Raw genomic sequence first — 27,123 nt, 5'->3', positions numbered from 1 at the left:
GTGTCAGTAAAAGGTTCTAATATTAATCTTGTGAGATACAGATTCTTCAAGAAACAAAGCATTACCCAGAAATGCCCCTAGCTGACCACTCAATGTCCAGTATTTCCTAAAAGCAATGCCCTAATGTTGAACTTAGCATGTGCTGGGGATGCATCTTTCTCCTGGAAAGTGCTATGTCATGTGAACTCCTCTGTCCTTTACCCCAAAGAGGTTATTTTGCCATCTTACTTCCACCCAATTGATGTCACATCCAGAGTGGACCCATGTCCCAGACTGCAATTCTCAGATGTGCAGCTGCCAGAGCTCCACTTATAGCGGGGATGCCAGATGGGCACAGGAGAGTTATTTGGGCATGAGGTTTCCAAGGTCAGAGCATCTGTTAAGAGATACAAGTATGAAGAATGGTGGTCATAGGTAAACTTACATGTAGCGTTTTATGTGAGGTTTTTGCCTGCAAGTCTAAAATAAGAGGCAAACCATCATAATACTGATTTATAAGGCAGCTCTATCTTGGCAAGAAAGAGCTAGGTGAGGTGCCCACCTGTTCTAACCTATTTTATAGATAGTCTTCAACACCTGGAGCTGGGGATACCATCAGGTTATAGAAACTTCTGTCTGCGACAACTTTGGTGTCATAATTGGTTTATGTGGCAGAAGAGGGTGGGATAATTTATTGAGGTCATTTTTGTAGCAGCGTTTCATTGGTGCAAGCCATAAACACCTGCCTTATTTGTGGCTGAAGTGTGACGTTACAGCAAGTTGTAACTACCCTCCAAGCCTGTGCATGGAAACAGCCGTTCTGAAGCAACAGAGCATTCTTTTAAAGAGCACGTGCAATCAAGTAACATCATCTTCCATTTTCCCCAGCTTAGCATAGAATTACATTTGAGAATTTTGTAGTTTTGCTGTTCTCAGACACTACCTGTGTTGTACTAGCTTACTGCTGGAAGAAACACACTGCTTACAAAATCCCAAGTTTGCTCTGCATTTCCGTGGTCCTACAAACCATATGAATCAATGGTTGCTTTTAGTACAATTGGTAATTTTTTTTAGAGAGATGCAGGGAAGTCTGAACAGCTTATGAATGCAGGAGATAGGTGAACAAATACAATTAGTTCAGCCTTGGGAGCTGTGTCATCTGTTTGAGTTTTTACCGGGATTGACCTCAGCTCAGTAGCAAAGCAGCAGGACATCACTTGCTGTCTCACTGTGCAACAGTTTACCAGCTGAATGGGAATAACGTAGCTCAAGGCCTGTTAACACAGACTGGCAAGTGTCTTGTCAGGAATACATTTGGATGTATGATTTATACCAACAGTTCTTAAGCTTTTGGGGACTTCTGGTGGACTCACAGGAAGCCACCCTTTTAGGCCTTTGAGAGCTTTATATATATATATCGAGCCTCACGAATCACATGTAAAAAATAAACTAAAGCCAAAATAGTTTTTCCGCACTGTCTGGATTCTCACTTAGGCTCGAGCAGAGGCTCTGTTGGTGAGGAGCACCGTGTGAAGAACAATTTCTATTACAATTCATTTCAATACCCTGCATTTAGTGCCAATAAGACTGTTCTAGATCATCTATCAACTCTTACTATATTTCAGAAGAGAGAGACAGAAAAATAGTCATTACCAGCAGGTCTTACCTAGCAGGGGTGTAAGACACCAGCATGAAATAACTGAGGGTCGCGTCCTGAGAGGTTCAGTGCAGAAGCTGGGTCCCTCACTCCACTGTTTAGAGCAGTGGAGCTGCTAATTAAAAAAAGTGGAGAGTGCTGATATTATTCAGTCATGTTTAATACATTAATACCCAAAGACCAACAAAATTCCTCCCCCAACAGTTGCATCTGCATAACATAATATTAACAGTTATACAAATACATCATCTGTTGTATTTTGCCCAGAAAAGTTCATATCCCTAACAGACAGAACAGATACAGGAAGAGGTAGAATAATCCAAATTTTAACATGACATTTGCAACAGATCTGTTGGTTCCAGCTAGATAAGAAGGGGAAAAATAGGTGAGAGGCAGGGCAGGGCAGGGCAGGGGATGGGGGGGGGGGGGAAAAAAGGGGGGCAGCATTTTCTCTTCTGCTTGCAAGCACGCAGTCACACTGAGACAGAGCATTCACCCAGCGTCTGGCACCTGCCACACAAGGCTGTTTCCCTCAGCAGACACAGTAGGGCAGCTCCAGCTTGAGCTCTGCCACGTGGAGAGAAGATGCTGCCTGGCTCTCCCCTATCCCAAAATGCACACAACTTATTTGTTGTTTAGCCGTGAAGAGTTTCATCTGAAGATGGCTGGAAGGAACTCCTGAAGTGACACTTACTCAGCTGCATTTGACCATATGTAGTGTGAATGATGAAAAATGGAAGAGAAATTGGAAGATGTAGTCCTATCTTCAGCCTCTGATCCTTCTCAAAAGGCAATTTATCAAGCTCCTGTATTTTGTGACTGTTCAGAAGCAATAAGAAACTAGCTTTGCACTAAGGTTTAAATATACCTCTGTATGCACGTCAGCATATGCATATCTCAAACAGATTTGTTGAATGTTTAGCTTGAAAAAGTTTCTGGCAAGGGAAGTTATTTATTTGCTCCAGGTCATGACCCTGATTTCCCCCCCCCCCCCAAACAAACAAGCATAAACAAGAATGTCACATTTTAGCAGATTCAGCAGTGGTCAGAGCAAACACACACTTACCTTCCCTTTTACAGGCTCAGTTGATGTGGGCAGCAGGCTATATTCAGATTCTTCATCTACAGTGCTCTGTTGCAATAGAGAAAGAGGTTAAGGAAAGTAGTCATAAATGAAGAGAGCCAAAAAACAAAAAAGAAAGAACACTGTACTACTGATTATGTACAAAACGGAATTTTATCTTTCGAAGCTACCAAGAGAACTGTGCCAGTTGTTTCCCTTCGCTAATTTTAGCCTTTAGTTCTGCAGGCCTTCATGCAAAAAGTACAAGTTTTATTCACAGGCATCTGGTGCACAGTTTTGATTCAGCTCCTCCGATGCCCTGTTATGACCTAGGATACACCACAGGATCTTGTGTTTCTCTTTATAAATACCTTGTTATTCTATGTTAAATCCAGACTGTTCAGTCCCTGAGCTAGTAGTATTCCTTACTAGAGCTGGTAGGGAAAAAAAGTCTTCCCATGATGTCTTCCCCCTCCACTCCTTTCCAAAGAGGAAAGGGAAAAAAAAAAAAAGTTTTTTTAGAAGCAAAATCTACCAGAGGTTTATAAGCTTCAGCATATTTCCACAGAGGAGCACAAAGGTAATAACTGTTTTACTGCCCATTCCAGTGCCTAGATATTAGAAATATTTTATTACAAAGTGTTTCATTGTTATTTTCAAGACTATCTGCAGAAGGGAAGGCTGATTATGGGGGACAAATCAAACCAATGCATCAGAGAAAGCTTCCCTCGCTTCCAGTTAATACAATCACGAGCAATTGTTTACAGTGAAGACCGACACCACAGCTTCGGCTGTAAGCTCCAGTCTGTTTTTTGCAGAAGACAGAAGAAGGAAGATAGTTATGTGCAGATCAGCATATACAGTTCACTTTGCCTCCATGGTAATATACATGTTAGAAAAGAAGAAAACAGATGCTACAGAATTGYTTGTAGCTCATCCGAACTAAAAGTGCCCTTCCACCACAGCACCTCCTGTGCAAGACTGTTTTCTTCTCCCACCAGACAAACTTCATACCTGACATTGCAATCTGGAGAGTCGCCCTTTAAGCAGTTCTTTCCTCAGTGCATGAACGGTTGCTATGAAGAGACATTTACAAATCTGAAAGGGCTCCTTATAACTTGGTAACAAGCAGATAGGTATTACAGTGTCTTTAAACCTTACCACTGCCTATCACAAACCAATTACACTTTGCCTTGGACTAGTTACCTACAAGAGTTTTTACAGGAAACAGAATTTTAAAAGTGTATTTTATTTTGCAAGTTGCACTGTATAGGAAACACTGGATACTTTTCCCTCCGTGTGGTTACATTTCTCTTATTCTGCTATAAAGGAGAAACTGCTTCCCTACATCAGTATTAAGTGATGTTCCTTATGTCAGTGTCAATTCCTTATGGAAATGGAGGATTCCTTTACAACTTTTTGAAAGAAGAGTATTTGTCTCTCCAATTTGACATCCTCTTAGGAAGTTAAGGTAAACAGGCTTTACTTTATACTTTAAGCCTAGAAGCATTCTTTGCTGGGCAACTCCAGGGCCTGCCTGTTGTGGCCTCTAGCTTGATACAAGCCTTATTGCAGCACTTACCTCACAGCTAATATTTTTGGAGGGGATGGGAAGGGGAGATTTCATTAACACTGTCACCTCAGTGCAAAAAACAGAACAAAAGTCAACTCTCAATGGCTTATTCAGCTTTCAGTGGATGAAGATTGTAACAACTGGCAGCAAGTCATGATCAGACATCCGAAATGTAGGAGGAGCTGTGCCAGGCTGACTTTGGTTGAGCAGCACCTTCCTTGGCCAACAGGTTCCCTAATTTCTCAGCTCTTATCATGAGGGTGGGGGGAATGCAGGGGAACAGGACGAGAGAGGAAAAACAGACAAACCAACCCCCAGGCTCTTTAGTCAGAAGAGATGTGAGACCTGGCTGGCTTTCCCTTGGAGAAAGAAGGAAAAAGAAAAGAAAAAGAAAAAAGGTGTGGGGGGAGGGAAAGAAAGGTCCTCCACGCTACTCTCATCCTTGTTTCTCAGCCCTATTCTTCATAACATCCTGCAGTTTCTCCACAGCTCTACAGGTTTCTTTCCATCTAGGTACAGAAAGAGATTCCTGCAAAACACCTGAAGTCATTTAAAACCAGAATCTCACTCAGGATTGGGGAGGGGGAGGAAGGGGGGGGGGGAGGGAAAGGGTGTTTTTGTTTTGTCCTGCTTAAAGCCACTATAGCATCATTCTCTTTTGCTTTAAGATAACTTGCTTTGCAGAAAAGCTTTGTCTTTTCAGAGCTAGTTCCATCATTCTGCCGCTTGCTAATGAACCCTCAGAGTTTGAGGGAAGCAGCAAACATGAAAGCACCACGAGCATGCACATGCAGACAATGCCAAAACGCTGGTCACAAGTCAGTAAGCACAGTCTAGGGCTGTTTCTGCAGCATCAGGGCTTAACAGGCACTGGCTTCAGTTGTGCCTTAGAGCTAAGAGCCAGGCTCCCAAGTCATCTTTCTACAAGACAGACTGAAGTTTCAAATAAAAAAAAGTTTATAACACATGAATACCTCGAACATTTTGTCTAGCACAAACAACAGCATGCATTGCCTTGGAAAACGCACCCTTGAGGCCAAATGCTCAGTGGGCATAAATCAGTCAAAACAGTTTCCACTAAGCAACAGACACGCCAGACTTGGAAAGAAAAAGCTACATGTGCCAGAATCAAACAACTGTGTTCTTTAATTGTCCAAGCTTTTGAGGCATTGACATTAAGGAACAGGTGAGTAGTATGAAATTTCAGTGCTTCCTCAGCAAAAGTTGTACACACACACACACACACACTATAATGACACGATGGGTTTCCACCAGGGAGAAGAGCCTGATACACCACAGTTATTCAGGATTACAAAGCAAACCCAAACAGCAAGCAGAAGGCAGGAAGCCTAAGGAAGAGGGGAAACTGGCAGGAGTGAAGCGGGCTATTCAGATGCGGGAACAGCATCTTCAGTGAGGAAGTGCCACCTATGGAGTCATTAATCCTTCCTCCTACTACTAGGGACGGTGTTAGGAGGCTCTACAGGTTTGGGCCAGCCCAACTCCCACTCAGCAGGGTCCCATCTGACTCAGAGCCCTGATGCCATAGTTGCAGACCTCTTAAAGGAAAGATGACTGCCACAGAGCATTTTATCACAGGGTGACCCGAAGATCAGTCCTATTCCCCCTTGCCACAGTTAAGCCACAAAGGATTTGCCTGTTCAAAAGTAAATAAATATATGCTGGCATGTGCCAGTAGTTACTCACTTTTTTGCTCTTCCATCTTTTCCTGAAGCAACTGGCAAGTGCTCGTTAAAGCTGCATTCACATCCTTGAGTTTTTGCTGCTCAGAAATGGCTTCCTCTAACCTGAATTTCAAGGATGCAGCTTCCTCGCAAGCAGAATGAAATGCCTCAACTTGTTCCTTTGCCTAAGCACAAAGCAATATTTAAGAAACAAAAAGAAAAAAAGAAAAAGTCAGCCCGGCTAGCACAAGGAGCCTCTATAGTTCATGTAAGTGAAACCAAAGTGCATCTGTTCTCTCTCAGGAAGTGATAAAGCTCCCTCTGAACTTCTGCATTTTCACATTGGGGTGGACTGTGTATGGAAGCTATTTTTGGCTTTTTTCTTTTTTCTTTTTTTTTTTTTTTAAGCCACCACAAATATGCAATGCTGCCTCTTTCATCAGCAAACTGTTGTCACCACCCCCTCAAATTTTACTTCCTCTGCTGGTTCCACTTTTTGCAATGAGGCACTCCATTCCGAACATGCGATTTCCTTTCCCAAGAGCAGCAATGCATTGTGCGTAGCTTTTTGCATCTGCTTGCCTTTTTCTTTTTGCATAGAAGGAACTAGATGGTCCCTTACCTGTTTGTTGGCATCCTCAAGCTGCTTTGTAGCTTTTTCTAGATCTAAACCAAGGGCTTCAGCCTGGCCAGCAGCTTCTTCTTGCAACTGTTTGACAGTTTCTATCTCACGTTGTCTGCAGGGTGCGAGAGCACAAACCACAACCGTTACTGACATTTTAAAACAGTCATGCCTAGGAGATGGCACACACCAGTTGCCGAGACATGCATGAAGAACCATATTCAGCTGTTACATATCACAGCTCCCCAGAATCCAGCACTAGGCACTTTTTTTCTTGCTAAGCACAATTTAGCCCAGCAGGTAGGCAAGGCTTTTTCATAGCAGCTCTGCAAGTAGGAAGGGAATGGAAGTTTTCCTTGGTTTCTCCCTAGCTAAACAGTGCAAGGGCTGTGCCAGCCCCAGCCAGCTGGGTACCACAGTGGAAGCTTGCGGATTATCCAGAGACCTCTCAAAGCAGAAGCTTAGTGGACCAAACCTTAGCAGTGGTCAGATGAACATTTTGGCTCGTTATTTAGGAAAGCTAGTAATAAGACACTGAGTCAACCATTCTAGTAAAAATACCCTGTAGCTATTGCTGTGGGTACACAGCTTCACATGGTTAATCTCCCAGCAGTGCAGAGGGTATTTTACTTGACAGCAAGCAGATGTCATACACAGAACTTGTGCTAAAGATGATTGATGGCTTTCAAGCAATCCCATGTTTTGCACTGCAGAAACCCTTTCCTCATTTATTTTCTAACTCACCTTCATATGAATTCACTCCTGTTACCACCACCGTAAGTAATGGTGATGCAGGGCAGTAGCTTTAAGAAACCAAGCCACCAGTATTTTTATCAGCTCTTTTCCAAGTAAAGGAAGAGGAGATGGGAGGCTGACAGTAGGTTTATTAACCACAGAAGTGGAAGAAAAGTCAGGTGCAGGAGCAGTATGACTGCTCAGCATCAGCTCTTAGGGAAGCCAAGTCCTAGGAAGCTGCTCATACCCTCACCCCAGGCAAAGGCATGTGTGCAGATATTTATATTTGGCAAAGGATGGTGGAAGAACAACACTATTAATAAGCCTGGCTTGTACGGAGACAAATTCAGATTAATTGTTCTGGCAGAACCAGCTTGCCTAGCTCCTTTCCTGAATGTCTGAGGAGACAGGGGAAGGAGCGAGGAAAGGCAGAAGTTTATGTCTGCTTGCTTTTGGTGCCATATTTATAATATCAAAATACATAACAGGAACCATTGGTAATAAACTGAAATTTAAAACTGTATTTTCATATTTAATGAGATAATGGCATGACCTCAGTGGGTTAAGAAACTAAGATAGTACATTGGCTTGAGCTTGCACATGTCTCCAAAAACAAGGATGTTTGAAGGCTTATATTTTACAGGTCTCTGGGTTCATATGCAACCAGCAGTTTAACAGTTGCACCTGTCAGATTAAAAAAAAAAAAAAAAAAAGCTTAACTGCTTAGTCTGTGGTCTCCCTGGTGTTTTTAAGAGACATCTCCAAGATCACACGTTACTACATACACAAACCTTAACTCCCACATAATGTAATGTTATACTAAAAGCAGATCTGGGCCCCAAGACGGCAAATAATTTTCTTTGTGAAGCAAAGCCTTCAGAATTCAGTGATCTTTGTTCCTCAAGCCATTAAAAAGCAAAGAGCTTTGAAGAGGTACCTGGCAGAGAGCTCTTTCCTTAAGTGAAGTTGCTCTGTCTTTGTTCGCCTCAGGTTGCCTGACATTCTAATAAAATCCTTATCTAGGGATTCTTTGCATTTTTCTAAGAGATGAAGTTTCTTGATCCAAAGCTCTCTTTTTTCTTCTAGCTCTTGCTTGAGAATCTGTGAAGTTTTGAAATTGAATTGCAACATAGTTAAATGAGGAGTAGAGCCACAGAGTAAACCAGAGCCAGTTACACGATGAGAATTTCCTTGCCCCACCCTTTAGTATAGCCATCCACATCCAACACTACCTATAGTGCTATGCTGTATTGAAGGTAGAGGACCAACAGTATTTTGTAAATCTACTTGAACAGCTTTTGGTTGGGAGAAAGGCAGGAGAGAGAGGGAGGGATATGAGGAAACACACAGTTTGATAAGAAAAATCTTACAAAGGAGAAATGGGGTCTTTGTTTCATATGGAACAGTATTTTATTCAATCTAATAGGTTAACGAAACTACCTAAGCTTTATACCCATACCCTTCTAACTCCTGGCCCTGAGTGGATGCAGGGAGAGACAAGCTGGATTCCTGCCAGGCATTGGTACTTTTTAAGGTTAGATGGAACAATATGTAAGTTTTCACACTCAAAACTTAAACCTTGTTTATGCTAGTTTGACTTGACAAGTGGCTTCCACTTTTTTCAAAAAAAAAAAAAAAAAAAAAAAAAAAAGTCACTTCCAAATCAGAAGCCAGTCCTGGTCTTTCTTTCTGTGAAAGACTAGGGAATGCAGACAGTCCTCTTCCTGTTTGTTACTTGTGAAACAAATACATGGTTAACAAATGTTTCTGGTAAGTAGGTGCTAAAAGACAGGCAAAGACATGGCAGCCAAGGGGTTCTTTACAACTTACCCTAGAAAGCCTCCATTACAAGTTGCCCAGATACAGTAACAGAAACTTATTTCACAAGGTGAAAGTTCTAATAACGCCCAACTTGCAGGAAGCCCCAAAATTGTCAGTTTAAACTTCTATGATCCTCTTCCTCAAAGTGCGCCTCTAAGTCCATTGGCACTGATTTGAGTTTGGAATTACAGAGGTGGTGGTGGGGAAGATGAGGAAACCCATGCTTCAGTTGCTTCCCTGCATAGCTAGCAGATGAAACATACCCAAGAGTGACTTCAGTGACAAAGACTTTCAGTTTTACCTCTGTTTTTGTAGGGGGGAAAAAAGGGGAAGATCATAAAAATGAAGTCTTCAGAAACAACGAAGGATGCAGTGTTACTTAACAGTGACTTGTGGTATTCAGTACTGAGAAAGAGGAGTCCAGTTCTCTTTCTCTGACCTTATTCAACTGAACATGCAATTTGGAGTGCTCAGCTTTTAATAAGCACTTAACAAGAGTGAAACAGAGGTCAGGTAGGAAAGAGGTTCAGACTTCTAGGATGTTTCACTAGTTCAGAGGGGAAAACCTCTCTCCTACAAATATAGACCACCTTACCAGTTTTCAAGTTCTAGTCCAACACTGTTCGCTTGCTATGCGTAAAGAAGGGCAGCACATTAAGTATCACGTTACAAGAGGGGGCTGAACAATTTCTTTAGATAGGTTTACTGGAATGTCATGGGATGTGAACATGTGCAAATGCCCACATCCTGAAGATCAGTTTCTCAGCTAGAACAGGCAGCCCTTGCCATTAGAAATGGCATGGTTTTGAAATAAGCGGTATAGGCTTATCAGGGCACATATGCGTTGTGGCAAATTCATATCTTTCAGCAGGAGAAGGGTGAGAAAGTCATTACTCTCACCCTTATATATGCACTTAAGTGCACATATAAAGGCATACTTAAAGTATATTCTATATTATACACAAGTAAACTTTAAAACATATTTAAACATACTAAAACCCAGCAAAACTTGTCCACTATATATTGCACAGAAAACTGAGGAGGAGGGGGAAAAAAAAAAAAAAAAACAACCAACCAAACAAAAAAAACCGTTTAGGCTTCAAGTGACAGAGCAGGGTTTGAGATTTAACCCATTTTCTATAAAAAAACTTTTTGTAAGGGTGGAAGAAGCTACTCTGGATCAGTTTTTTTAATCTACTGTTGTTCAGCTCTACATACTCCATGTTTTCCACATGCTTGTCTTGTTCTAGTTAGATGAAGACAGTACATTAAACCACCTCCCATTCCCAAGGGTTCCTGTAGCACGTGACCTTTTATTTTTAAATCATCTTATTCATCCTTGTTAGCCTCTATTAGTTCAGTTGTTTATTGCATTACTGTCTAGGAGCCAGAACAGGATTTAATTGTCATTATGAACTCTAACAGCCATATCAAAAGTTTGTAGCTTCACATGTTTAAAGAGAATATGACCTCAGCATGGACAGTGAATTAACAAGCATCTTTTGGCCACAAAAACTTTGAAGGAGGAAGCTTTTAAGACTGAAAGGTTGCAGAGGAGCACAAGCCAGCAGTTTCCTAGATTCTACCCAGAGTCGTTCTGGGGTGAAGAGGCTGAAAAATTCTTGCACCTTTTCAAGGGGAAGCTTTCATGATTTACATTAAAAACAAACAAACAAACAAACCAAAAAGAAACCCCAAAACAACCAAACATTTGCTGCAAAACTGGACTGCTCCAGTGATCGCCTCTGCCTGCCCAAGAAGGATGAAGAGAGCCAACTACAATATTTTTCAATGCTAGGGGAAGAGAAAATTAACAGTCTGCTTAAAAGCAGACAGCTTACAGCAGTGTGCGCTGTGGTATCTTCAGCTATTACTCAAATTGGATGAATTTGGGTTCGAGTCTATTAAGGCGTCCAAAGACAGTGTTGAATTACAGTGCAGTGGAGTTTTCTATAGTAGCATTCCTAAAAGCAGATTAGTAGGAAGGAACAAGCCAGAGAGAAGTTACATCCAGCAAGACGAATATTTGAGAAACTGTGCTGTTACATGGGAGGGGAGGGACAAGAGCAAGAGAGATGAGTCTTGTCCACAGACTGCTGCTGCTAGCACACACAGAAGTTATTCTTGCCACACAGTTACTTTGAGCACAAGTCATAATTCGAGTCCCACAGGAGGTATGACGAATATTAAAAATACTATGCAAGATTAGATTGTAAAATATGCATTTGTAGAAACTTTTCATGAGGAGTGTCCAGCAGCAGCAGGACACTGCCTTGCCAAAGAAACCAAACCCTCTGATGGTTTTGATTTGSAAATGCAGTTATAAAGCATCCTTCCTCCTCTTCGTGATGGTGAAACCATCCACTACTTAGTCACAGTTTCAAATAGAGCACAAGGGAGAATGAGTGCTTGAGGCACCTGGACTACAGTTTCGATGAAGCTACCTAACAGCACTTTGCATTGACACCTATCAACGCAACTTTCATCCCAGTGCATATAGTGGGCAGAAAAGCTCTGTAACTCACACAGCATAGTGTTGCCATCTACTACTTGCTTCATTTACCTTTTTCTTTGGGCATAATTTTAGCAGAGTGAGATTTTGCACAAGACAAGTCAGGAAAAGCACGGCATTCAGGTGAAAAGCTATCGTTTCTCCACTTCCCCCACAAGAACTTACAACAGAAGATACTCATTTCTCTCCTTATAGTCATATCTGACCTCGAGTGGACTGCTACAACCTCAAGTAGTATATGTAGCATGCAACAGTAAGACACCCACCTCAAATTTTTGCACAGGCCCACTATTTCAGAGAATAGTGTCAGAGAAATAGAATTACTTACTACAAGCTTTCTCTCCCAAGCCTGCTGTATGTTCACATCAGGATCTTCCACCCATTGTAAAGAAGTTATCACAAGCTCCTCAGGTTCAGTAGCTTCCTCTTGCTGCAAAAACCCCCCCAAACTCCATTATTTCAAGTACTAGTCTGATGTAAAGCTGCCCAGAATTACACAGACTTAGAGCAATAGCATTAAAGTAGGTGCCAAGTGACACTGGTAGAGTAAGTATGTCCCTGAAAAAAATACAAGCTATTCTCATTTTTTCAAAAGAAGAAAAGCTGATCTATTTGGACATCTTGGAGAAGACCTAATTAAAAGCCTGATAAAAAGAACAAAGCCTTATTCACATATGTTATGCCACTAACCAGATTTTGCATAATAGCCTTAAATTTTTCTCCTGCATATTCAGGTCCTTGAAGTAAGAACAGCACTTCACGGTCCAGTGTTTCATCCAGAGATGTCCATTCAGTCTTGGTAATCTTTGAAAAGAGAAGAGAGTCAGTTAGCCTATTTTGACATCTCTTTACAACAGAGCAGCATCAGTGACATTTAGAATTTTTTGAAGTAACCCTGCATTGTATTTACCAGAAGGTCAGAGCTACTGCAAACTTGAAGCTTGTAAAGGCTTTTCAAAAACATAATGTCATGAGGATTAAAAAACAACAGAAAAAAAAAGCAGCAAGCCAAGTTGCTGAATGATCCGATATAAATTTTCATGTCAGAAATAAGCAAGAGGAAGTCAATCATCAGTTAACTTTATTCAGAAGAGGTATTACTGAGTGAGGAATAAGCAGAGCTCATGTTTGCTTTACAGGTAAAGGTGGAATCTTGCATCTCACTGAAGTATTTGAGAGGTAATAGCTGTTATTGCAGTACGGGCTGCTGCACAAACTGTAATAGGAGACTATATGCTGCTTTTGAAACAGAGCTGCCTAGCCAGTTATTTCTCTCATTTCTGAGCCTGTATTTGCAGTCTTTTGGTAGATTTTTTTGTTCTAAGTGCTACTTCTTTGCAAATACCGTACAAGTACACTGAATACTAAAGCATGCTGCAGCATGCCAACTTAAATCTTACAAGAAAAGGCACTGCAATAGGTTTTCTTTGTCACCAGCTCTGCTGAATAATTYGCATCTGAAGGGAAGACAATACTGTAAGGAAGGACAGGACAGGACTCCATGGAGTGTCTTTAGGAAAGTAGGCATGAAAGAGTAAGCCATAAAAAAAATGAAACCAAAACCACCCTACAAAAGTAGTTTACCAGTAGTTCCCTACTGAAATACTGGGAAGTTAGGAGAATGGTAAACCAGAAACCAAAGTTCCATTGATCAGTGAAGTGTTTCTGAAGTGACCAAAAGCACAGGTTCCAAAAGGAGCCAACCCCCCTGCCAGGTGTCCCCTGTGTCACCTGCAGGGCACTACAACTCCAAACCACCAGGCTCAGTTGCAGCACTAAGATTTTGTCAGTCTGTACCTGGGCTCATCAGAGGAATGCCTCTCCTTGCAACTACACAGAAACCATAGAAAAAGTAACTGGACATGTCTTGAAGAGATCAGAGTCTCCATTACTCCTGCTGAGGGGCAAGGAAATGCTGCCTATAGAGAGACACTTATCAGAGTTTCTAAAGAATAGGTTAGATGACAAAAAACTCTGCAGCCTTCCGAGGGAGTTTATTCCAGTGCTTAATTGTCCTTTTCACTAGATTAGGCTTCAGGGAAAAAGCAACTTTTCCTCCTGCAATTAAAAAATCATTTTTTGTGTCCACTGCAGGTAGCACAAAAAAAAAAAAAAAAAAAAAAAAAAAAAAAAAAGCAGACTTACTTTTACATATGGCCTTTTACATATTTGAAGATTCTCATCTCCCCTGTCAGTCTGTTCTTCTGCCAGCTAAATGACTCTAGCTCTCTCAGCTGTATTTTGAAGGTCATTTTTTTTAATGATATGTTTTTATGTGCTTTTCTCTGGACCATGTCCAATGTGCACAGAACAATATTGTAATCTTCACATTCTACACTTCCATACTAGGACCAAAGGATCCAAATCTCAGGGTTATCTAACAGTCTTCAGAAACTGAGCTTTGTTCTTCATTTACTGTTGCTAGAGAACAGAGATAAGATTCTGTCAGATTTTATTCATACCTCAGAAGCCTGAGCAAGTTCCAGCTCACAGCGCAGTGAATTTGTTCCTTCAGCAATACTGCTGTTAAATTTATACATCAATGGGAAGCTCAGACCATTTCTGAAAGAAGCAGGGAAAAAAAAAAAAAAAAAAAGCAGAAAAGTACATCAGCCCTTTTTGCCTTTCGATGAACTGTGTTTTCTGAGACTTGCTCACAATACTCACGAGATCAGCTCCTGCTGCATGTGTTGTATGTTCTCCAGTAGCTTATTTTTTTCTGCTCGCAAAGTCTAAAACACACATCAGACCTGGTCAGAGGGTTAGTTTGTCATGCAGAATAAGCAGAGGATATGCATGCTTTCCTCTCACATAGTCACAAGCTAAATAATTCAGTTCCATACCTCTATTACTGAAGAACATTCCACAATGGTTGACTTCAGTTCTTTGATATCCTGCTCCTTCTGCAAAGGTTGTGGAAGAAAAAAAAACAAACAAACAACAAAACAAACAAAAAACAAAACCCCACACACCTTTAAAGCACATAACCTAATGACCTAATTGAGCTAATTTGTGACTAAGATGCTTTTTAGCTAAAATACTAATATAGTCAATCCTACACCACAAGAAATAAGTTGTACAATTGAGGTTTGAGAAGCAATCCATTTTCTGGCACTTGAGCAGGTCTGTTTTTTGTGGGGTTATATGGGAGGAAGGGTGCAGAAAATGAGAAGGGGAAAGCAATCTAACCACATAAGATAAAAATAGTTGCAAGTTTGAAGGATTACAGAGTCAATTGTCTCACATATTGGCTAAAAGAAAACACTTGGAAGACTTTTTCTTATGAAACTCCTGGAATTAAGGGGGACAGGACAATTCTTCCCAGGTGCTGTGTTTTATCTTTTACTCTCCTGGTTTCTGTACCAGTAGTAGCAGATTAAACTAGACAGAAGCACTTTAGTTTTGGCAGAAAGCCTGGACTATGTTCTGCCTGGCACGAGTTTTAATACTAAGTGACCCCTAAAACAAATTGCACTGTGTTCCTAAACAAGTTTGCTTTCATAAATTTTCATGATTAAAGGCACAGAGGATAGGGGGCTGCAGATTAAACATCATCTAATGGAAAGGTTGATAGAGAACATTTCACACCTCACAGTAAGACTGAGGAACTAGTAGGAGTGGTAGCTTTCTTAGCTATGCAAAGTAACAATCATGTTATGCCATTATGGTAGAAGATGCTGCACAGACAACCAGAACGTTCCTTAGAGAAAATATGAATCTGCAGTAGGAGCTCTCACTCGCTTCCCTTTTATGACTTCTTCCTCCTCTTCCTCTTTAAGAATACTTGAGGTTTTTGAAAAAGGTGAAGTACACACAAAAAGCTAAGCAAATATACAAGGAAGAAGTAAAGTTATAGAGCAAAGTTTCCAGCTTTTTCTTGGCAAAGAGGAAAGACCTGTGGTGCTGAAGATTAACAAAATAAAGACAAGGGGAAAAAAAAAGTTTTAAGTGGTTTACATCCTTATGGAAAGGTATGAAAACTGCATCTTCTGTAGTTTTGGGCCAAGAAAAGAAGGGTTACCATATTAATTTCCAGTGTCCACCAGTCTTATCCAAGTTGTCTTTGGACCAACATCTATGAAAGTTATTTAAGCTTACAGGTAAACCCTCATTCCACTGACCCTACCGACAAGAAGCAAAATCAGTTTTCCACACCAGTTTATTCAAAATTATGCAAACCAGTTGCCTTCACCTACAAGCACATGCAATGTAGCAGACTGCATTCAAGACTTCCATCTAAAGAAAGGCTTATCAAGCCTACTGACTAAAGGGAAAGATACTACAGATGCCACAGAAATTTTGAATCATTCAAGGAGGAGAAATTGCAAGTTACTAAAAAAACGTTAATTCCTTTGTACCTTGAAGCCACTTCTGGCAAAACCTGTAAAAATTGTCAGCTACAATATTTAATCAGGATTGATTTGAATTACACTGAGGTTTGGTTCTCTTGTCACCACCAAATTCAAACTGCAATCATTTTTGCAGAGACTAACAGTGAAATATTTCACCAGATGAGTTAGAGCATCTTCTGCTAAACACAAACTTCATTAGCTGAGAAGGCTCTTGCATGACTCATAAGACTAGAGAATGCCAAAGTCCCTACAGGGTCTTATGTCTTCATGTTTTCAAAGTCTACAGTTGAAAACAACATCAGAAACATACCTAAGCAAAGCCTAGGTAACTACATCTCAGTATTGAGAAAGGTTAGATTTGTGTGTGTGACTGGACATGGTGATCCAGAACCCACAGAAACACAAGAAGTAAGCAACTGAACTAAAGGACATGAGGGGAAAGATCTTCTGCAGGTACATTCTTCTGTGCATTTTTCTGAACTCTGCATGTTTGTTTTAATAGTTGGGCTTTTTTTAAAGCAAAATCCTGAAACCCTTAATTATGCTGACTCATACCCAGCTCCTAAAGTAGATCTCGCCTACTTTGAAGCCATTTATAGGATCAGGTTCTCTCATGTAAGAGCATCAGAAAGAACAGCACCACAGTATTTGTTGCATTGGCTTTTTAGCAAAGTGTCCCATATTCAGTAGTTTCAGGCAAGACAATAATAAAATAAAGCTACTAACCTGGATCAAGCTTGCCTCTTTATTCACAACAGCACTCTCATAGATGTGTGCTTGGATCTGAAATGAGAAGAGATTAAAAAGTCCTCTAGTCATCTGCAGGTACTTTGATAGAAATCTGTTCTTCTATCTTACTTGGAAGGGAAAAAGGGCATCATAATCCCTTGTTTCAAAAAGTCAACTTCTTTTCTGAATACCTTGCATACATGTTTCAAAGTTAAAGTCTTGCACCCAGTTAAAAGTGAAAGATGTGTTTCAGTTCCCACAGCCATATTTGTCTCTTCTTGTCTATCCAGGCTAATAGTTTCAGCAACATCAGCCAAAGTATTATTTTCTAATACATGTCTTCAAGTTGTAGGGAAAAGGTTTCATTTTTTTCCCCTCTAAATTAAATTTTTAGGAAACTGTGGACTATCTACATTAGCTTGGTTTCTAGCATCCAGATAGCAACTTTCCTAGTCAAAGCCAGCATGCTGGCTAAGCTACAATCACACTCTTTTCTTCAGTACAGACTAGTTCAGGGTTGTCTACCTTACAGAGATAGAGTTTTCCCTCTGGTARACCCAAGTAAATTATAGGCTGTCTTTTTGTGCCTCCTAAAGTTAAAATGCTTACTTGAAGCTCTGCTGCAGTTTTAGACAACTCCAAAATCTTCTTTTGAAGTCCATCAGTGTCCAGGCTATTCCTAATGTTCTGAACAAGATACAGAGTGTTTAGGCACAGTAAAATGGATTGACAGCTTCTCCTAGAAGAAACTAGACATAATGACAACTTCACTCCTAAGCTACTGCCTATTCTAAAGCAGTGCCAGCATTTACGTACGCACAAAACTTTCTTGTCCTACTTCCTCTGATGTTTCTATACTTTTCAAAGTTAAGGTCTTATGCTGCAAAGGTCAGGACTGCCACAGCCCCAGGGCTGTCCCACAAATATTTGGGACAAGAAGAATTGCATTGCAATTTTAGTTCATCTACAATATGCATTTTCATATCCAAGCAACTCCTTGAAGTCAGAGGCAAAAAAATAGGAACTTGTAGGATAGCATGAGCTCCATCTTCAGGCATGTCTCCACTGGAAACAGGCTTTTGGCTGAAATGTAAAGTTTTAAGGGTGGGATTAACTCAGTAACACAAGCATCTCCAATACAATTCTAAGGAGTCTGTTTTCCATTCAGGTGGACAGAGCTTTTCCCATTAGCTCCAGCTACCACATTTCTTTAGAGTTAGTTCTATACAGAACTTCTCATTTGGATCTTAGAGAAGGGAAATGGAGGTGAACCTCAACTGAAAAGACAAAAAAGTGTTAGATGAAGATCGTTTCAATTCAGAGTATATAGTTAGATCTGTGTTAACTAGAAATACTTGGAGTTTGTCTATCAAGCTTTGAATGGGGTGTGGGGGAAAGCTGTTTAGTTTCTGTCCCCCTCATTCCCCCAATCCACAATCCTTACTTGCCCACCAAATGGAAAGTCTGAAGCACAGTGCAACTTCAAGACAAAGTTTTAAGACAAGTCATTCTCATAAAACATAAAATATTTTGTTAACCTAATTAGTAGCTCAGGCTTCAAAGTCAGACAAACATTTCATTTCTTAATGGTGAGCTTTTAGGTAGACAAGGTATTTAGGTATTTGCAAAGCCGTAATTTATTTTACCTCTTCCTGAAGAGAGGTCATTTTGATGACAAGAGACTGATTTTCTTTTTCCTTGTATATTAAAAAAATAAAAGAGAGAGAGAGAGAGAGAGAGAGAGAGAGAGAGAGAGAGAGAGTCATTATGTTTGAAAAAATAGCAATTCTTAAAACATCTGCACAAGTAATGTTTTTAACATTTTTTTTTAGCATATCAAGTTTAACATCCAAAGCCAAACTAATCCAAAAAGCAATAGAGCACAAACACATTCAGGGCCCAGTATGAAACTGTAGTGGTTCATTTTTATCATGTCAGAGGGCACAGCAGAATGAGGAGTGCTGTGACTGGTGCAGCTCATGAAACCTTACTGATATTACACTTTCTAAATTCAAGGTTTGACCCCAACACTTCCTATTTGAGTAAAACTCAGATCACTAGAAGATCAGAGAGGTATTTAAGGCTAGAGTATACATGGCTAGTTATGTTCATATCTAAGTCAAGGCAGATCTGGAAAGCCTATATGCCACACTACACTACTTCCATCAGACAGGAAAAGAGTAGCCATACCCCCACACAGTGCCTCCACAGCTCTGCTTACAAGTCACTTGCTGTTCCCTGAGMTACAAAACTTCTGATATTACTCCCCATCTCCCGCACTCCCAATCTCCTTCTTTTATGCACAAAACTCCTGCAGTGATTTGTGTAATCTGAGACAAAGAATTGTACATACACTAGAACAGGTTAGCAACAAAAACTTGTGTTCTTGCTCTCTAGGGAAAGGAGTTTTTGTTGTTGCTGTTGTTTTGTTTGTTTTAATATCCATGATCAACAGTGCACAGAGCCATGGAACACCAATRTACAGCTATGACAAGCAGATGCGACTGTCGTGCGAACAAGGCACATGGCAACAGTGCAGACCTGTTCTTCTGAGAGCTTGCATTCTGCTGTCTAGCAACACCTCCTAAAGCTGCAGCCACAACATCAGTATTGTTACCACACTACTTTACACATGTTATAGTTAAACTGGCTTTGCTACCTAGGCATCTAGGGTGCAAATCAGATACTTTCACATAGACAGTTTGCACCCTTTCAGACACTCCAAAATATGCCGCCTGGCTTCCAGCTGTCAGTCCAGAATGGACAAGTTTCTGATAGGTCCTTGTCATATCCACCAACCCACGTGGATCTCTCCAATGGCCTAGGATGTTTCAAAACAAATTCCTTTCGCTGGGCATCTGAACTGAGCCTCCTGTCCTCTTTGCTCTGCAAAAGTCATGTACAACACTCAAATTCCTATCAGGACATCATGAACTTCAAATTAGATGAGGCTTGATGTCAGCAGCGTGAAAGCTGTTGTCTTTAAGTGCAATTATATGCAAGATGATTAAAAGGGCCAGTCCACTGTGAAAGTTGTTTTCTACACTGTAACCGATAATAGTTTAAAGAGACTTCCATGGAAAAACTAATCACATCACATTACAAAGCTATTTTCAAACTAATTACACTTCAAACTCCCTCAAAAAACCTCAGTACCTACCAGGTACTGCCGATTTTTATGGGCTGATTGGTCATACCACTGTTACAGCAAAGCGTGAGAAGTTGTGCAACATAAGCTGAGAAGTAAGATCACCTACTAGCTGTTTATTCTGGCATAGAATCTGCCGTCTCTTCTCTTCCGAGAAGTTCAGGTTGCTTTTTGCTTCTTCCAGTTCTTCTTCCAGCAACTTGGCTTTCAGCACAGAGTGCTGGATGCTGGGGGGAGAGAAAGAAATCCAGGAAAACCTCAGCAAGTTACTGTTGGTCATTAGATAGGATGAAATACAAGAACAGTATTTTCAGAAGCCCCCAGGGACTCATTCTTTGGCACAGATACTTAACAGAAGAGCAACAATCAAGTAAGTCCATCATTTTTGTATGGAAAAAAGGGCTCATGGACTTGCCCTCTTATTTTAAACATCCCCTTTCATTCTCTAAATAAGGGATGAAATCCCTAGCAAAGATAGCACCTATCAAGCCTTTTTTTTTTTTGTCTGTATCTAGCTAACAATCAAGCTTGCAACAGTTAAATATATCTGGTTGCCCAAGCACACAGACAGACACATCTTTACTGTACTTCATGGTTAATAGTTATGGAAATCATTTCAGTTCAGTTTTCAGGGATAAACTCTGCGTCATTTGATCATAATCCTGATCCGATACCCCAACCTATGCATGTTTTCCCAACATGGTAAAACTTTTTTCACCAATAGCTCTAGATAGTAGAATGGCCCAGAGCACAGGGTCTGACACACATGCACATGTCCCACATTAGCTGGGTGGAAAGACTCCTGTCTTAATCTTCCCTGGATAGACCAGGAATGGTTTGGCAGTTGACATAATGCCATCACATTTGAATCATTTGGGTCAGATAAGAACTGTGAACTCACTGTAAAAATAGTTGTGTACTCATGGCACTGATGGGTCGCCAGGCTGCAGCCATACACTGAGACAACTCACTCCAGTTCCTCAAGGGACTAGTAAAATAGCTCTTACGTGCTCATTTTTCCACTGCTTGGCAGTGAGTATTTGACCTAGGACTGGAACCTTTCCAGTGTTTGGCTGTTCTCTTGTAATATTAGGCCTCCCTCCTTGGTTTTAGTTGGATTCAGCTTTACCCCGAGTTGTTTGTGTGCACCCACAGAATCTCGGGCAGCACGAACCAGTCTCTGATCATGTGAGAGGCTATATGACAAATGACTGATTTTATAATAACCAGGAGGTATAGAGCAGAATGGTCTGGCCACAGCATTAAGCCTTGCAGACACTGCATTAACTCATGAAACTTGCTGCCATAAAGTACTGCTGAGGCTAGAAATATAAAGCAAGATTAGCCTGCTCCTTGGAAGATAGGCCTGTCCATGGCCATTACACAGACCAGGTGCACCAAGGTTTCCCACCTTTTTATTTGTTGATGYAGATCCTCGTTATCTGCCATTAACTTATTGTTGGCCTCATCCACAGCTTCCAGAGTCAGCTTCAATTTGTTGTTCTCTTCCTGAAGCTTCTGGTTGTTGTACTGCAAGTCTGCGACACAGGTTATCAAGTCAGAAGTCTCCCTGTTTCAGTAACAAAGCCAGAAAAGATGAAGAAGGTGATTGGTTCTAATTTAGGTTTTTTTAAAAATCTTGATGCCATGCTGCATTGACTAGAGTTGTAAGCAGATGGTTTACACATGACTTGCAATGCCATTGGACAAGTGCCAAGGCTGGATGACTGCAGGACAATACCTTAAGTCTTTGTTAATCTCCTCTTAGGCCATCACCAATACATTAAATTAACTCCAGAAGTCCTAGATCCCTTCTCTTCCCCTGAACCACCCCCTATCTACACTTTCAACTAAAAACAAGGGTTACACCTTTCCGAGATTCTTAGAAATGAGAGGAAAGCTTCAGAAGGAAGATAGTTGACTATGTATAAAACATGAACGTTATCTTTGAAAATTCTGGGGCCTTTATTAAGGGATTTGCTATTACCAAATCCAAATAATAATCATGATTATTAAGAGAAATGCCCAAACAAAATTAAGGACCAGAAATTCAGGAGACAATATCTTCTATTTTCAGATACTTAAAAAAAACTGGGGGGAAGAGCTGCAGGGGGAATATTTAAAGAGGAAAAGAAACCCACAGCAAAACTCTGACCACAGGGAATTAACAAGGCAAATCAACAAAGAATGACCAAGATATCAGTAAGGTAAGTTACTAGTGTATTTTTRCTACTGAGCAGAAGGTGTGAGGAAGAACTTGATAGCATCAAGAGTTGGTGCACACTGAGGTCAGCATTAGAAACCCTGCCAAGATAGTTTTCTGAAATAATGATTCTGGGAATTGTTCTGGCGTAATGAAAGCTAGAAGTACTAACTTCTGAGAAAGCACTACTTAAATGAACTTACATGTCTCCTTTAGATGCATCACCCCCAAAGGCCTCCAAACTTCCTGATGTAACATTCATTTGGACAGGCATCCTTTTTGCTGAAAGAGATTTTTCTGGTTATAGTTTAAGAAAGTGGAGTTTTCCCTCACTAAAACCAGAACAAAATGATCTGCACCTTCAAAGATGTTTTTATGTACTTTAAATTCCAGATCTTCCATGCTCACTATTGGTTCCTCCGTGGCATCATCTTCCCTGAAACAAGAAAGCCTGAAGGTTCATAAAACTAGTATGATATTGGATTACCTACCAACTTTTTATATTTAAAAGCTTGCAGACAAAAAAAAAAAAAACCCACACTGTGATCAAAATGTCTTGATGCCATCTTTGTTCTAGGGTACTGGAAATGAAAGTCACAGGAATGGTTTCTAATCTCTTGCTTTGACAGAAGCTTTTATGAGATAGATTGATAAAAAGCTATTACCATTTTCTCTTACAGTCTTCAATCCACTCTTTCATGATGGCATGATATGTTTCCAGGTCCATAGAAATGTCTCTTTGATCTGGGTCAAGCATGTTGCACAGCTCTTCAAGGCCACTGTCTTCTGATCCCCGACTAGTTGTATGTCTCAGATAATCAACAATCTTGGAAACAGCTACTTTTCCTAAGATAGATATAGGTGTCCAAGCACCAGATTTTGAAGTCTAGCAGGACATCAAGGAAAAAAAAGCTATGAAAGAGCATGCTACTGATCTGCACTATGGCATATTCAATTGCCCTGTAGACAAGTAAATGATCACTGAAGTTCCAGTGTGATCTGGAACAGTTTAGAGCTTTCATTTGTTTTTTCTAATATGAAAGTGTGAAAGTCTAGTACATTTGTTTTATTGACTACAGTCAAAGAAAAAAAAAAATCACCTCATTTGCTATGCTACTACTTCAGGCCTCTCATCATAAGATGAGGGCAAACCCTGTGACTGACAGTTTCTTATTCTGGACAGTTAGACTCCCCCCCACACACAAGCAAACAAACAAACAATAAAACACAAAAAACCCATCCACAGATTTAGTCATATTTGATGGGTAACTCGGAAGAGTAACCTCTTGTTCTGCAGTTTCCTAAAGTTCATTTTTCTAACAGGAAAATGCCTAAAAGAAATAAACAATTATTTCTAACAAGGTTGATAGGAAGAACTGTGATACTTCTCTGCTTCCTCTTCACTAGGATACAGCAAAGACCAGCTTGGGGCAGGGATGGAGGGGGGTAGGGAAGAAGAGACAGGCACCATGCAGAAGAGGTACAGAGCTTTACTCAGTATCTGCCGCATATACAGCTGCCTAGTAAAGGTAGCTACTCAGTCTAAGAATATGCAAACCATAATGCAGTCTGAGCCTTGAAAATTTATTAAGAGAAAGAAGAACAATGAAAAAGCCACTGGCAAACCTGTATGCTCTATGTCACATGCACAGAAGATAGTAGTTAGTAAGTCTTCTTCACAAATCAAGCTTACATCATACATATCATCAGCTTTGTACCCCAGCGACTGTTTCCATCCTATGAAGGATAAGTTTGTTACTGTCCATCTTTATTCATTCGGTGCAACTTTCACACATCAGTCCTTCTAACTACAGTATCATTTGCCTAATAGCACAAGTGGGCATGGTCTACTACAGCTTGAACAATACACAAATAATTAAGAACACAGAACAGGACTTTTACTATTAAGTATTGTCAGGAAATGTCCATAGCTAGAGCCTCAGAGTCTGGGAACTGGTATATGCATCTACTTTTATACATAGATAAGTGGGAATACTGGATACTTTTCTGCATAAAGTAACATTTATATAAAACAGAGTTTTAAGAAGCCAGCTATCTCTTCCCTCCCCCTAAGATACACTTGAGAAAAATCATTATAATCAGATTAAATTTTTTAGAAAACAATTCTAAAAATAAAAACACCAGAAAAACCCAAACTCACATACCTACCTTCCTACATTAAAGATAAATTAATTAAAAAAAAAAAAAAACACACACAGTCCCAAAAAAGGAATTGTGAAATTTGAAAATATGTTTTGACTCAAGCCCTTACTTCCTCACTTTTTAAAATTGACATAAATAATTTTCAGGGAAAGATTAAGGTTCTACACAGCTCTTTTTGCAGTCTGATTAGATTGGACTGATTCCAAAACATATTGCTATTACTTTAAGTAGTAAAGAAATTCAGCCATGTAGGCTGAATGTTCTGATGTCTAGTTTTTTGGATTGAAAGGTTTTTATTTCCAAGATTTTACCTCTTTCACCCAAAGATAGTCTCTTTGGCACAGGAGATTGGATTACAGCACTTTCTGACTTCTTATCAGATGTCAAAAAATGTAAGTTTGGACTCGATGTAAGGTATTTCTGTTCATGAGGCACATCCTTAGATTCAATACTTGATAAAACACACAACTGGTTCTGGGCATTAGCCTCTCTAGTTCTGAAGAGGGATGGAGAACTGTTCTCAGTCTGGCATACTGGCATCCATGGTTTGCTGGTCTTCTCTTCGCTTTTAATGATTGAATAGGTAGCATTCACAGAACAGCAGTCAGACATATGCCTGAAACAAGGTGACAGCACCCGCAAGTCTGGAGAGAAGACAGTGTCACTACTGGGACTTATGAGGTGTGGAGCAGTATTATTATGGCTTCTGAAAGTTCTTTTCTTTAGTATTTCTTCTAGATTTTTTTTGATATTACACTGTGGACTGTCAAAGTTCTGGGACTGAAATTTTGGTATCTGCAAAGCAGGATTAGAGACTTGGTCCATCATTTGGATAGATTTGATCTTTCTGCAAATACTGTCCACTGGGTTATGATGCCGTTTGTTAGCTCCATGTTCCAAAGACATTATCAACTTCTTTCTCTTGCAAAGTGCCTGAGAGGTACAGAGACAAGACATAAGATTCAGAAAGAGTAGCAAAAGTGTGTTCTTTGTACCAATTTGTCTGTTCAGTAGACAATTTGGAACTTTAGTATCAAGTTATTTGAAAATCCTTGGTCCATATCCTGACTGGCACAGAAGCCTTCAGTCATGATGTCTAATTCTCTGGAGAACTAGAAGTGGTGTGGAGTTGGAAGGGGTGGGGAAGAGGGGGGGAAAAATTTACTTTCTGAAACCCTGCTTCCCCCCTCCCCATGTCTTTGTATTTAAAAATAAAAAAATCTGAAGAACTCCTGCACCAGCTGACTAACTTCTTAGATTAAAAGAAGTGCGAAGCAGCATTATGCAGCCCAACTTACCTCAAATTAGATTTTTCTAACAACTGTGTGTATACAAATGTGACTGAAAGTAATAATTTATACCATGTACTTCCTTACCTAATCCCATGACTTTATGTCCAACAGCAACAATTGCCCGGATATTTACCCAAGCTACTTTCTATAGCTCTAGACATTATCAGTTCCCAATCTCATTCCGTGGCCTCCCAGCTACACAAGTCAGTTTAAGAACTGCAGCTTTCCCGATATCATCCTGTGACAGGTTTCAGAAGCTAAGGTTTAAATGAAATTTGCTTTCAGAGAGTATTAGGCTGTCACTCTGGGCTGCTCTTTGTGGGTACTGGGGGAAAAGCAAACACAAGAGTTTCAGCGTTTCAGTGAGCCTACAAAAGCAGTCTTCCCTTTTACCAATTAACACAACTACAGCTGTCACTACATATGTTACCGCATATGGAGTTTCCCCAAGAAACATGCTCTACAGTGTGCTTCGTTTCCACTTGTATTTTCATTATCTATTTGCAAGGTGATGTTTAAAACAGATGTTTTGAATAAGGTGTGTGCATGACAGTCACAGGAGTTAGATTCTGTGAGGATAAAACCCTGGTCTCATGCAAGGTACCTGTCACTATCCTGCATATTGCAGCCTTTTTCCCCCTGAACTGAGTAGTCATGAGCTTTCATCTCACGCTCTTCCAATGCAGACTTCACTCACATCCCCTCGCCCAGAAGGGAGCATCTGCTGAAACATTAGCACTGAGAAACACCATCCACCAACCAACGTATTCCTATGATTGTGTTCTGGTTCAATCACATTCATACGACAGGCATCAGTAACTTGTTTTTTTCCCTACAATTATAAAGATTCAGACACAATGGAAACAAGCAATACACTTGGTAAGTTAGCTATACCCTTTAGAACCTTATCATAGCTATAGATATAAAAGAAGGTTATGTGCCAGATAAATTTAGCTAAAGTTCCCCAAAACAGATTTGAAGACATATTTTGTGTTCAGTATTACAGCTATGTACCTACCTTCCACCAGTCTATCACTTTCAACTCATTAGCTTTATTAAAACAGGGAACAGGGAAACAGTCAAAAGCACAGGGTATGTTAACTGTCTATTCCATATTACTGGCAAGAACCATGCCCAGAGTCTGTAAGCTAAGGATTTACCTATACCCAGCATAACTATCAGGACAGTAATATCACAGACCAACCTTCTGTTAGGAATAAAGGGAGAGGAAAAACAAACAACAGAGTTCACAGGGCGGTGTTTGTGAGAGAGGTATTGACGTGGTTGCCCACAGAGGCAGAATACTTGCAGCCATGACCCAGAAGGGATTTCCCCCTGCACAGCACAAAGACCAACATGCCCCCAGAAGGATATAGACTTCACTGAGCTGTGTCTTTTTTACCAAGAGATTGCACATCAGGAAGCAAAGCTAACAAACCTCCCCCACACCCAGAAGTTAGCACCCTGTTTTTCCTTTAGATAAATAAAGTTTTTCTTTTTCTAAAAACAGCAACAACAACCTGCTTCGCTAGCATTTAACACAAAAGTCACTCACTTGTATAATCTTGTAACATGAAGAGGAAAACCAT

General features: G+C 40.3%; 1 protein-coding gene across 1 annotated transcript in view; it reads right to left on the bottom strand.

Moving 5' to 3' along the window:
* LOC112966589 (lymphoid-restricted membrane protein-like) overlaps positions 1–27,123 on the bottom strand; it is a 41,965-nt gene extending 14,842 nt beyond the window's left edge. The window contains exons 1-25 of the mRNA XM_026066883.1: positions 27,090–27,123; positions 26,553–26,584; positions 26,232–26,366; positions 24,554–25,175; positions 23,706–23,816; positions 22,745–22,925; positions 22,439–22,515; positions 22,283–22,361; positions 21,288–21,446; positions 19,986–20,103; positions 18,375–18,425; positions 17,338–17,415; positions 16,726–16,782; positions 14,491–14,550; positions 14,315–14,379; positions 14,110–14,209; positions 12,338–12,451; positions 11,976–12,077; positions 8,252–8,415; positions 6,580–6,694; positions 5,980–6,142; positions 3,714–3,775; positions 2,703–2,768; positions 1,646–1,751; positions 229–376 (exon numbers count right to left, since the gene is read on the bottom strand). Coding sequence (XP_025922668.1) covers positions 229–376; positions 1,646–1,751; positions 2,703–2,768; positions 3,714–3,775; positions 5,980–6,142; positions 6,580–6,694; positions 8,252–8,415; positions 11,976–12,077; positions 12,338–12,451; positions 14,110–14,209; positions 14,315–14,379; positions 14,491–14,550; positions 16,726–16,782; positions 17,338–17,415; positions 18,375–18,425; positions 19,986–20,103; positions 21,288–21,446; positions 22,283–22,361; positions 22,439–22,515; positions 22,745–22,925; positions 23,706–23,816; positions 24,554–25,175; positions 26,232–26,366; positions 26,553–26,584; positions 27,090–27,123 — 2,999 coding nt within the window. The remainder of the gene's footprint in view (positions 1–228; positions 377–1,645; positions 1,752–2,702; positions 2,769–3,713; positions 3,776–5,979; positions 6,143–6,579; positions 6,695–8,251; positions 8,416–11,975; positions 12,078–12,337; positions 12,452–14,109; positions 14,210–14,314; positions 14,380–14,490; positions 14,551–16,725; positions 16,783–17,337; positions 17,416–18,374; positions 18,426–19,985; positions 20,104–21,287; positions 21,447–22,282; positions 22,362–22,438; positions 22,516–22,744; positions 22,926–23,705; positions 23,817–24,553; positions 25,176–26,231; positions 26,367–26,552; positions 26,585–27,089) is intronic.

Source organism: Apteryx rowi, unplaced genomic scaffold, assembly GCF_003343035.1.
Source record: "Apteryx rowi isolate R43461 unplaced genomic scaffold, aptRow1 scaffold_25, whole genome shotgun sequence".
In the NCBI taxonomy this organism is placed as follows: Eukaryota; Metazoa; Chordata; class Aves; order Apterygiformes; family Apterygidae; genus Apteryx; species Apteryx rowi.
Note: the sequence above shows the minus strand (reverse complement) of the source record. Positions and strands in the feature narration are given on the sequence as shown.